The 13,184-nt window shown below is 45.4% G+C and overlaps 1 protein-coding gene across 6 annotated transcripts in view; it reads right to left on the bottom strand.

The window, feature by feature from the left end:
* RIN2 (Ras and Rab interactor 2) overlaps window positions 1-13,184 on the bottom strand; it is a 250,694-nt gene that overhangs the window by 23,723 nt on the left and 213,787 nt on the right. For all 6 annotated transcript variants that reach the window (XM_030915634.1, XM_030915635.1, XM_030915636.1 and 3 more), the window contains 2 exons: window positions 9,161-9,252; window positions 4,345-5,481 (listed from right to left, as the gene is read on the bottom strand). In XM_030915634.1, coding sequence (XP_030771494.1) covers window positions 4,345-5,481; window positions 9,161-9,252 — 1,229 coding nt within the window. The remainder of the gene's footprint in view (window positions 1-4,344; window positions 5,482-9,160; window positions 9,253-13,184) is intronic.

Here is a 13,184-nt window from a genome sequence, read left to right on the forward strand (position 1 = left end):
AGCCCCCCGAGTAGCTGGGATTACAGGCATCTACCACCATGCCCGGCTAATTTTTTTGTATTTTTAGTAGAGACTGGGTTTCACCATGTTGGCCAGGCTGGTCTCAAACTCCTGACCTCAGGTGATCCACCTACCTTGGCCTCCCTAAGTGCTGGGATTACAGGCGTAAGCCACACGTCTGGCCCCAGAATAGCTCTTTATCTTAAAAAATGACCCAGATAACTCAGGGGCTTGAACCAAACTGTGACCTGAAAAATTAAAAACAAACCAAGTCACACCAGATATTGACGCTAGAGCCAGCTTAAATACTCACTTGAAAAAAAAAAAAAAAAAAAAAACAACAGATCTGAACCAGAGTAGTTGTGATTGTTTAACTCCCCGGGAATCATTTCAATCCTGTTTTCTATGTGTGCTATACTCTCTGGAATCATTTCAATCCCCTTTTCTATGTGTGCTATACTCTCTGGTGTCTTTTCCCTATCATTTCTCTATTAACAAACAAAAAACACTTAGATACGTAAATCGAAGTGATCTTTGAAATATGTGGAAACTGATTTTAGGGATACTTTTTCTTCAAATCATTAAATTGCTCTTTGGAGAAACCATACATTTTGGTTTGTAGCACTTAAATAAACACAGTACTGTCTTGTTTTCCACTACTGACTTTTAAGAACATGAACAGTTGGCTCTTTTGTATCACTGCTGATAGTCTGTGGAGAGTATCTGAATGAAATAGAAACTTTAAGATTACTAACATTTTTGGAGTTGGATGAATTTTGTTTTTCTTGAAACAAGCCTTGAGTACCGAGGGATTTCCCAAGACTGACATCAAGTCAGAAATAAACTTCATTTTACCAAAATGAAAACACTAACCACACCATTGCAACAAGTTCTGCAAAATGAAGATTTCTCTACCCGAAACTTCGGATGGATTTCCCCCATGGGTTGAAAAAGACTAAAGCAAGAGTGGTGGGATGTGAACACCCACCAGTGAGGAGTGTGTGTTGGAGCAGGAAGTGATTTCACCCCATCTAGATCCTATAGCATGAATCATCAGCAATGAGCGCAGCACACTCACTGTCCATGAAGTGGTTGATCCCAAGGCTTTAAGTAGGGCCCCCAAACTGCACTCTTCTTATTAAAGCATTTGTTTGTTCTTCCACGTACCACTCTGGAGGGGTGAGAGTAGGTGATGGCTCTCTGGGTGGGAAGCCCAGTATGTGGCCTGGAATGAAGAGAGAGCTGGCGCACACAGGAACAAGCCCGTATCTTACCGCGTTGGCTTCTTCCTCCAACCAGGAGAGCCAAGCTGGCGCCAGGCAATGAACATGTATTCAGGAAACTCTGCATAGCTGGGCTTTTGGTTGGAAATGCTCCAAAGGGTGGTCTACATAGAATGCAAATTCTCCAAGAGGGGACATAATCATTTACAGGGGCGATTTCTCAGTTTTGAGATTGATTCACTGTTTATCATTTGCACTTGTCCAGAAAGTGCTAGAAGGGATAGTGACACCAGCACATGGGCAAAAGGAAAGTGAGTGAGAACTATTTGTTTTTCTCATTAGCTTTTCTCTATGCAACTGAATAACCACCCTCTGAAGAAGACAGATGAGTATTATCTCCACATACTAAAGGGATACATGTGCATGCATTCATGGGTTCATTTTCACCTAAAAAGGACTGCCCTATCATACATGGAGTAAACCAGTGTAATATCTCCTCCTACCTTCTTGACTTCAGGATGTTGCATAAATCTAGGCTTTAAATTAGAATTCTGTCTTCTAGTTCAGAGCTATCTTCTTCAGAAGCTATAGGAAATGAGGATAGAAATAGGTTTTTTTTTTTTTTTTTTTAAAGCAGACATAGACAAGTTTTTAAGCCCACCTAGACAAGTGGGCTATCTAAGTCCATGTTCTGGTCAGAGGCCTAATCCAGTCAAGTGCACCTCTATGGGGACTGGCTTTCTAATAATTAGGGTCACATCTTTTCTTCCACCTGGACTTGTGATGAGTTTCTCAGGTTGACCTCTGCTCCCACTCACCTTCTTTATTTCAAAAGTCCGACATTTTCACTATACTTTCAAAACAGAATGATGTTTTGAAAGTATAGTGCAGTTCCAATCAGCCACTCCAAAAACATTTTTGAGCCTGGCAGTTAGCACCTACTTTGAGAAACAGAATGATGTTTTGAAAGTATAGTGAAAGTTTGAACTGGTAAAGAAACAGGAGGAACTGACTGCTTTTAGTGCAAAAGTTTAAAAAAACCAAACCAGACAAACCCATGGAAAAAGCATGGCAATGCTTGTGGAGGCCATACCCATACCTCAACAGAGAGCTTTATTCTGAGCTGCCTCAACACAGGGTTGGCCCTGCGGTTACAATTCCCCTGAACTACTGATGAGAAAGTAGAAACACAAGCAGCAGCAGCAGAACAGTGAGCCCAGCAAACGTGGGCTTCTGATCCGACGGAAGCTCAAATACCGCACCTGCTAGTTTACTAGAGAGTGTGGCTATCGGACAAATGGTATGGCCTGGCACGGCCCTCCTTGCCTTTCTCCAATCCTTAAAGGATGCCGATGCCTGTTCACAGGGGTGAGGTGAGGACCCACTGGAATAGATTGGACAGGCTGCCGGGCTCGTACTCGAAGCTCCATACATCATTTTAAATTAAAAGCTGCATCCTTCTAGAGTAGTGAAGTATATAATTTTCAGCATGTTTTTGGAGAAAATGAGTGAGTCCTTGAGTTCTAAGAGCAAGTACCATATCCAAATTTAACTACAAAAGGAGCTGGCTGAAGAGCTTCCCGGGACTAACTTGGGTTGGTGCTTACAGCATCAGCAGGGAGGGAAGGCCAGGCACTGTGGGCTGGTTGGCGCCGCTGGCCACATAGCTCAGCCCTGACATCAGCGCCTGCCTGGCTGCACCCCCTCCGACCCCAGCCCCTAAGAGGAAGCTTCCCCTGCAGGTTGAGTTTCTGTTAATACTGAGTCTGATGTGGTCTCCCTTGAGAGTGGGTCTCTGGTGGGATGGGGAAAGAGGCAGCCTGCATGGATATTCTGCCGTCTCCTTGACGTCTTTTTCAATTAGAAGGCACCTCACAAGGGCACATTCCTTTAGCCACTCACTCCAGCAACACCCCAGCTTTAACCACGCCCTGATCAACCAGGCCTGGCCTCAGTCAAACCACAAGAAAACAAACAAGGCTTTGATTCCTTTGTGAGAAAATCAAAGAGCTGCTGAAAATCACTTAAAGGAGAAAAAAGGCGGGGGGGGGGGGGGGGGGCGCGGAGAGAGAGAGAAAAAGAGAGAAAGAGAAAGAGTCCTCTATCACACACTGTTTACTACTTTCAACAAATGGAACCAATCAGAAAGAAAAAATTGGGGTTTAGCTTCTGAACCGCCTGGAAATGTTTGGTAGCTCCAACTGCTCCTGCTGCCTAGTGAATAAAGTCTCTGAAATTAACCTTCAAGAGTCAACCTTCTAAAATTAAAAACAACAAACAAACAAACAACGCTTCAACATTCTCACCCTGGAAAAAAAGACTGCTTGCCAAATTCAAATCTGCCTTGGCCAAAGTAACCATTAGCAACTCATCCTTTAAATGAGATTATAAAGAATTTCCCCTTGACGTTGGAGAAAACACCTTTCATGTGACCTCCAAACTATGTTACTTATTTTAAAGGTACACAAAACAAACCTGTCTTTTTCAGTTTTTGCTTACTCTCAAGCTGTGCTGCTTACAGAAGTCTATGGGATGAGGAGCCAGCAGGATGGTTCCCTTGAGGGAGAACAGGGGTCCCAGGCTCGCTAGATGCTGGTCAGGTTCTGCTTATCCAGGGGTTGGTAGTCGTCCCACAGGTAAGCTCGCGGTGGAAACTCATTCCAATGCATACCTGAGTTTTGTACTCTCTGAACATACGCTACAGCTCAATAAAAAGTTTACTTTGCAACCAAGGCAGAACAAAATACCCACTGCCTCTCACAAGATAACAAAAACACCTTTGTATGTATGCACAGCCTGCAGAGAAGCGCACTTTCAGGAACGTCCAGCCCATGTAACACACACACGTTACCACAGCAGGCGGCAGCTGGACCCACAGAGGGCCAAACGCCATCCCTGAATAGAATCACTCTGCAGTTCCAATCTGCCACTCCAAAAACATTTTTGAGCCTGGCAGTTAGCACCTACTTTGAGAAACTGATTTTTTCTATTCAAACCAGGAGAGAAGGTGGAGTTGGGTGTTGTTTTGATGGAACAAACTTCATCAAAAATAACAAACATAGGTGGCACTGCCCGGACAGAGTTACAATAGATTTTATATTTTAAAAAAGCGGATACTTACCTATTTGGTCTTCAGGGATCAGCGACTCGATGGGGGGGTCCAGCTCCGAGCTCTGAGACAAATAGTTCTTGACCTGGGTCATGAACTGCCGGATGGTCTGCAGCATGTCGGTGCTGGACACGTGGCACTCCTTGTTCTCCTGCAGGAAGCTCACGTAGTCCTGCACTAGGCACCCGAAGTAGGTGCATTTGTCCCGGGACAGCTCGGCTATCCTGCGGACCATCCGCTTCTCCGGGGTCATGAAGGAGCTGAACACCCCGCTCACCTTCTGCAGCTGGGACTTGACGAGCTTGGGCAGCACGAAGGAGCTGCTCCTTTTCTTTTTGGACTTGATGGGGGGCGCCATGGTCTCCTGGTCACTCTCCCCCTCGTAGTCCTCCAGGCTGCTGTTGGTGTCCGCCTCGTAGCCAAACAGAGGCATGCTCCGGTCGAACTCCAGCGAGTCGGAGGAGGAAGTAGAAATGCTCATGTCGCTCAGCCGCTGCCGGCCTCCATGGCACGGGGGCCGTGATTCAGAGCTGGGCGGCGGGGCCCTTGTGCAATCCCCCGGGGCGGCCTCAGGCGGGGCCCCACCTGGGCTGCCAGCTGTGCCCAGCTCCAGCTCCGGGCCCGCGCCCGGCCGGCCGCCGCTCAAGGTCTTTGCGCCGCCCTCTGCTTCCAGAAAAGAAGCCTGCTTCTTCAGCCGGGGTGGAGGGATGGGAGTTGGTTTCGTTCCAGGCAGAGCTACGTTCCCATGTTTGTTATGGTTGACTGTTTCTGGCATGCTCGTCTGGGTTTCAGTCCTGGCCAGCCGAGGGCTTGTGTGGAGACTATTAATAGCGGGTGGCGGGGGCCTGGGTGGGGGGGACCGAGTCCGCTCCGTGCCATTCGCGTTGGGAGTCCTTGTGCTCGGCCGTTTCAGGCCTCCACTGAGGTCCTGGCTGTGCACTTTCAAGAAAAGGGGATTAATAAAGCACAGGGCCCCGTTGGTCTGGCTGCACTCCAGCTCTGAAGGCGTCCTGGTTTTGATAGAATGCACTCCATTTATAAGGCAGAGCTGACGCAGGGAGGCAGGACAGACACCGTCGTCGGAGGACAGAGGCCTATGGGGAGGTGGAGGGTTCGGGGGTTTGCTGTCAGCTGGGGAGCTCCAGAAATCTGAAAGTCATTATCAGTGAACACAAGAATGTAAATACGGTACTCTCAGACCATTCCTTCACAAATTAAAAAAAGCACACTGCATGACAACGCGAGTCTTGCGGGGTGGGGTAGGGGGTGCGTTGTACTCGGGTTTACTGCATTCCTTTACTGGAAAGGGCAGAAAGCCTGCCAGGCCCAGCTGTGGGCTCACAGGAAAGCTCCAGGGGCCTGTCACTTCAAAGCCCTGGAGAAATGGCTTGGCCAACATAGGATTCCAGCCCTGCCTTTTCACAGGTAAGTTAGAAGAAAAAAAGGAATGGAATTGTTCCAATATAAGCTCAAAAAAGGTCACTGGGGCTTCCTGACTTGCTTTACAAAAACTGAACCGACTTACAAAGCAACACCACCCTTTCCCAACAACTTCTCCTGGGATGCCCTCCACGGTGCAGCTGCCAGTCAAGGAATCGGGCCTTGAAGTTCCCCTTTAATGGGCAGGACCAGCAGCTGGGCCTGGGGGATGTTACACAATCTGCCTAGGGTTTTACACATTCAGCATTAAAACCACCAAAGGAGGAAAACTACATTCATGGGTTCCATCAGCAGAAAAACCACAGCAAGCTTAATGTGCAGTGCAGGCCCAACCATTTACCTTTGTGGTTTGGAGCCCTTCCTTCCCAAATCCTATATAACCTCCTCACCGTGCTCATAAATATGCAATGCTCTGCAAAGTAGTGCAGATTGCTTATTGATCCATACTACTTGTGTCTCCTCTTGCAGATGAGTCTCAGTGTTCCATGTAAGTTGAGGGAGGTAGTGCTGTGATCAGTGGTGCCTGTTATAATTTCCATTTGGGATAGGTTATTCTTTTTTTTTCTCTTGAGACGGAGTCTGGCTCTGTCACCCAGGCAGATGGAGTCTGGCTCTGTCGCCCGTGCAGTGGCACGATCTTGGCTCACTGCAACCACCACCTCCCAGGTTCAAGTGATTCTCCTTCCTCAGCCTCCCAAGTAGCTAGAACCGCAGGCACATACCACCATGCCTGGCTAACTTTTGTATTTTTAGGAGAGACGGGGTTTCACCATGTTGACTGGGCTGGTCTCGAACTCCTGACCTCAGGTGATCCACCTGCCTCGGCCTCCCAAAGTGCTGGGATTACAGGCGTGAGCCACTGCGCCTGGCCTGGAATGGGTATTCTCTATCTCTAGCTATGCTTTGCAGTGTGTTTCTTTCCCATGGGCCCAGAATGGCTGGGCATGGGAAGACTGAGGTGAAGCCCTTTGGGAGCCCTGCCTTATCTGTGAGGTGACAGCCGTGTCACCTGCCTTATGTAATCCGTCCTGCATCCTTCCTTCTCTCTCCCTACTCCTGCACTGTCCAAGAAAGCCAACAGCCACAGGTGACTATTGAGCACTTGCAGTCGGCTAGTGCAACTGAGGAAGTGAGTATCAAATCTCATTCAGTGTCATTCAATTTAAATTTTAGAACTGATGCTCAGTTCAGTCACTGGAAAACGTTTAAGTATCTTTGGAACTCGGTTATGAGAATCTACTTTTTAAACTGTGAATTTAATGAAATCTAAATATAAGCCATGTATTTCTGACAAACATTCAGGGCCTGAGTTGAGATGTGCTGTAAGTATAAAATATACATTGGGTTTTCAATACCTGGTATGACAAAAAGAATGTAAAACATTTCATACCTTAAAATTTTTTTAAATTGGCTACATGTAGAAATTATAATGTTTTGGATATATTAAATACAACAAAGTAAATTATTAAAATCAACTTAACCTGTGTGGCTGCTAATACAGATTAACCTTATGTTTCTATTAGCCAGGACAGCAGGTCTTTGAGAAACGACTTCCATCTCCTTTGAGTCCTCCTTAGACTTATACTGTCACAGCTGTAAAATTTTTGTAAGGCTTTGTATACTTAGTTCATGTGTGTATGTATCTCCCATATAAACTACAAATCTCATTGGCAGTGGGTAGGGTCACAAGGAGTGAGAGGGGATCTTATTAATCTTTGAGTCCTTGGTCTAGGGCACAAAGCAGACCCTCGAGAAATATTAGTTTGATGAACAGTATTTTTACCGAGGCACAGAATTTTAAAATATGCTATCTCTACACAAAATGGATAATATGCACTTTGAGAATCACAAGTCGAATACATGTTAATTAGCCCTTAGTCGCTTCTGGTTAGTAGCCACTGAAGCAAACTCTTTTCCCCTCTCTTTGGCATAGCACAAGCGTTGTCCTTGATACTCCGGTCCTTCAGACTCAGCACTATGCACACAGGACCATCAAACTGGAGCTATGTGGACAGAGGTCAGGAGAGAGAACTGAGACCTGGTGCATGTCTTCAAGAGGCCTGGAATCTAGCTGACAATATTGACTTAACTTCAGCAAGTATTTTAATCTCTCTCCAAAGGTATGCAGAACTTAGTTGCAAGAGAAGGTGCCAACTTTAAAATAGGGACATTTCTATGGCCTGAGAGTTTTACCAGGATTCTCTTTCCAAATCCCATTACCCAGTCTTGCCATCTGACAGGCCTGAAACACAGAAGGCAATCCTTCTACAGATACAATCTAAGTTTCATGGCTGAGCACGGTGGTGCATGCCTGTAATCCCAGCACTTTGGGAGACCAAAGCAGGTGGATCACCAAAAGTCAGGATTTCGAGACTTTCCTGGCCAACATGGTGAAACGCTATCTCTACTAAAAATACAAAAATTAGCTGGGCGTGGTGGCAAGTGCCTGTAACCCGAGCTACTTGGGAGGCTAAGGTGAGAGGATCACTTGGACCTGGGAGGCAGAGTCTGCAGTAAGCTGAGATCTCAACACTGCACTCCAGCCTGGGTGACAGAGCAAGACTCCCTCTCAAAAAAAAAAAAAAAAACCAGTTTCAGCAGAAGGGAATTCAAAGCCATGCCCAGGCTCCTCTCTGAAGCTTCCCTGGAAATGATACTTGCTTCAAAACAAGTTCTTTAAGAGAAAAATATGCTGGAGGAGGAAGACATACATCTTTTATTTGCTGGGTCAAGTATCATAGTGAGTGAAGTCCTAAAATCTTAAGAGAATTTCCTCTTTTGATCTAGGAGGAACATTTTTTGCAAAAGCTAAACCCACATAGATTCCCCCAGGGCAATGGGGAAAAGAGGTTAAGGTGGGTGAGTTGTATGTCTTGATCCATTGTCAACTATTGTCCGGCAGAATTGTGCGGACTTAGGGGACATCGGCAAAGGGACAGGACGGGGAAGCAAGTACCCAGCTGCCAGAGGAAGGATCCATAACAGGTTAGGACATGGCCTGGAGCAGCAGGACGAGAATTGAATGACGAGAGAGGAAGTGGGACAGATGTTACTCTAGATGTCTGTGCTGTCAAATTCCTCAAAGCACAGAAGTGCCATCAATGCCCATGTGCTTTAAAAAAAAAAAAAAAATTGTGCATGCGAGATGCACTACACTGGATTTCCCTTTCTGTCAAGTGCTGCCTCTCCCCAGCAAGATTCCTCAGAAAAGGAAGACATCAACACGTTACAGATGTTTACATGAGGACGTCAACATTTTGGGTAGCCCAAACTCATTGATGGAGAAGTTGGAGAGACTGACGAAGCAATGTAGCCTCAGTGAGCCCACCATTGACTCTGCTCCGTGGATTCATTTTTAGATAGACCTAGGCAGGGGGCACACACTTACTTAGTCCCATCTGGGCCAGTTCTTCAAGCTGAGCCTCCGACTTGGCTGTTGAAATGGCATAAGGCAACTTCAAGGTAAACGGCAGAACATCCCTGATTGTTCAGAAAAAGAGAGAATGTTTGCAATTACATGTCTGATTTCTATCTGGTGTTTATTTTCATCATAGAGACGTTTTAGCTTAAACTGTTTAAAATGTCCTAAGTAGACACCATACCATATCAACCAGAAGTAATCTTTCCTGGTGGTAAAACTTAACACTTACAATTCCTGTCTTATTACCACACTCAGCACAGGCTGAGAGAAAAGCCAGCATAGTTTCAGTATCAAAGTAGGGACCCAATTGCCCTGCTGAGTAGCTAAAAGGTATGTAGAGTTTACATCAGAATTGCTGACTCTGTTGGCAGATCTGGCATGCATATAAAACACTATGTGCCAATTTACTGCATGCCCATGTGAATGTTGGCCGGAAACTGCCTGGGCAGGAATGTGGAATCCTAAACTGAGATGAATTAGCCCATTGCCTTGCACACTGCAGGCTCTCAATGAATATCTGTTGCCTTTACTTATGAAATCTTCCCATTAGAGCCCACACATTGGCCTTGGTGTGCTAGAGACAAAACTTTCTCCTGTGTTTGGAGGCAGAGCTTCTCCAAGGTACAGATAGATACCCACGGTCTTCTTATACTGCATACTCTGATTCCAGAGGTCTGGGAGGAACTGGAGATTTGGCATTTCTGCCAAGCTCTTAGAGGAGGCTGATGCTGCTGGACCCTAGACCGGACTTTGAATAGGAAACCAAGTCTAAGGCCCCTCATGCCAATAACCCCAGCACCCAAGCAGCGTGGTGCCATGTGCAGATGAACAAACACACATGGCAGAGAGAGCAACAGATCCAACAGGAGAGAGCCAGCCAGCATCAGGGGCCTGCCACAGCCATGGGCCATGACTTGCTTGCTTGGAAAGGGCAAAGGCAGACTTAAACATTTGCTCATGTTCATACACAAAGGTTATGACCATGCTCTAAGCACTGATGAATTCCCCACAGGGCAAAGCACGACACTGTCCTGACACAGACGGCAGAAATTGCTTTTGAATGAATAAATGAATGAATGAATATTCAATAACTATGGCGACTTTATCAAAAGGGAGGGTTTGTTTTTTTTTCCAGTGGTGACAGTAGTCTTACAAAGAAATAATTATTCATTCATTTATTCCACAGATGTTTATGATCATCTGCGATGTGCCAGACATTGCATCAGGGGCTGGGAACAAAACAGACGGAAATTTCTACCTGCGTGGAGCTCCACGTCAGAGGATACCGATAGATTATAAACAAATACACAATTTACAGAATCTACAAGGAGATGCATGACATGGATAAAAGTGAAGCAGGAAAGAAGAATAAAGAGTATTTGAGTGTGAAGGTGGCCAGACAAGGCTTCATGAGCAGGCAGCATTTGACTGAAGATCTAATGGTGGCCAGGGGTTAAATCATGAGGGGAAGGAACTTCCAGGCAGCATGAGCAGCAGGTGCAAAGGCCCTGGGGTGGGGAGGGTCTGGCATGGATGAAGAACAGCAAGGAGGCCACTGTGGCTGGAAGGTGCTAGTAAGGAACAAAACTTGGAGTCCTGCCTGGATTTTGTCATCATGAGACGTGCTGAGAATTTCCACTGGCAAGAATAATGATACCAAACAACCTATTGTTTACAGTAAAATTAGGCAACATTCTTGGATAAACCAGATTAAATCTGGATGACTGGAGAATTTTGGAGCCATGGAAGCTGTTAACAATGAATGACAAATTAGTAAGTCAATGAACAGAAAAAAAAAAAACAAACCAAGAATGTTTTGACACTGTACTACTCTGCTAAGGTAAAGCCAGGAGGCTGCTCTTTCTTTGGGGTCAGGCCCAGATCACCCCTTCCTTCCACGAGACCTTCCATTTGTCCTCAAATGTTGTGAGCACCCCCTTTGCTTGGCCACTTGTGTCTGTTTGAGATGAAGCAGGCAGCACTGCAGGGGATGGCTGTGTCTTTAATAGCTGCTGCCTGACCTGGCAGGGCGGCAACCCTGATGATAATCTCAAATGAAGATTAATGGGAACCAGAACCTTGTAACACCAAACTAGCCTGTAAATATATGTTTGTATGGCCAGACCAACTTAATTAAAATCTACTTTCCTCAGACAATTTGGGGGGAAAACTGCATACAACAAAACCAACCTATGTTTATATTAAGCTTTTACCTTGCTCAATGCAGTACCTGGAGCTTAAACATCATGTGACTGGTTTTGATTTTTCTTAATGATATATGACAGGAAGCCACACCTGTCCTTGGTTAATGGATGCTTTCAGGCTTTGATCTACTAGAAAATTAGATGTTGTATATACATCCTCTCCCACTGTGCCAACCAGGGTGCATCCCAGCATCTTCACACACACGTGCACACACACAAGCATGCGAGTGCACACACACACACTCACACAGGGATGCCTTTTCACTTACATCCTATTAAAGAAGGGGGCCTCAATTCTAAAGCTTGCATAACAGACAAACAAAAGCCATCATCTTCGATATAAATGTTTCACCCAAGACTTAAAACATGTACAGTCTAGATTCATTTTGTTTAACTTTGCTCTATACATAGATTTCTAAAGGCGAGGGGACAAAGATCATCGGGCAACTACTATTAAATGACAGCAGGCACTGTAACTCGTGTGGGGCCTGGAACAGCCCTGGGAGGAAGCCGTGATTCCCCCATTCTGTGGATCAGGAGCAGATGACGACGCAGACAAGTGAGGTCCCTAGCACACCCTCGCAGAGCTAATGGAGGTGAAGTGAGGGTCGAAACCCAGATGTGTTGGGCCCTAAGGTCTGTGCAGCTGAATAGTATGGTGGGAAAATACAGGCTTTGACATTAAGGCAGGCCTGAGTTCAACTCCCACAACTGTCACTTACTGACTGAATGATTGTGGGCACGTGCTTCACTTTTTCTGCCTCAGTGCTTTCATCATCCTAATTTACAGGGTTGCCATGAGGATTAGAAATATGTATGTATGGTGCTTAGCACAGATACAGAAGACCCCTAAAATTATTATTTCCTCTATTCCTCTATTCTGGTCTGAGGACAAGCAGCATCAGCCTCATCCCCTGGGAGTTTGCTGGAAATGCAAAATCTCAGGTACCACCCCAGACCCACTGAACTGGATTCTGCATTTTAACAAGACTCCAAATGACTCTAGTACTCTCTTTATTACACTGATAACACCAAATCAACAGAGTGCTGCCAGGCATTGGGGGTGAAGGTGTGCAGTCACTATTTGTATTCTCTACAACACTTTTCAGTGAGCCTTCCCACTATGGCAAATCCTATGTTTATTGATTCGTGAATTCTCCTGTGCAATGCATATTTGCATATGCATGCTGTGTGAAACACCAGAACCAATAATCCGATCATTTTCTTTACTTGAATATATTTATATACTAACAACCAACTAAAAAATGTCACAAATATTCTTGTAAGACTGGGTAAATCAACTACCAATTGCCAAGAACATAGATGAGTAGCCTAGAAAGAGAAACAAAAACATCAAATATCTTTGCATGTTGGAACAAACGGAGAAATTAATCTTGGCCTTCCTAGCTGCAAAACATCAATGTTGGAGTTTTCCTCTAAGTACCTTATATATTGGTATCAAGCTTTATAGTTTATAAGGTTTTCATATACTTTATCTCCTTGGATCTTTAAACAGTCCTGGACAGCAGGCCCTCCAGTCTACCATGAACACTGATGGTATCTTTTCTATGCTATTGCCAAATATTGCTTTGTAGGTGTAATGATTTTTCCCAACAACTCCACAACTACCAAAAAGCAAGCTGTGAAAAGTAAGTATCAGCCGACTTCACCTCTGGCCAACATGTTAGCATTGATACTTACTCCTCCAAACTGGTTGACTTTAGGCCAGACCAGGTGTGTGCTTCCCTGGGGATGAGAGTGTGTGTGTGTGTGTGTGTGTGTCAGGG

This window comes from Rhinopithecus roxellana, chromosome 13, assembly GCF_007565055.1.
Source record: "Rhinopithecus roxellana isolate Shanxi Qingling chromosome 13, ASM756505v1, whole genome shotgun sequence".
In the NCBI taxonomy this organism is placed as follows: Eukaryota; Metazoa; Chordata; class Mammalia; order Primates; family Cercopithecidae; genus Rhinopithecus; species Rhinopithecus roxellana.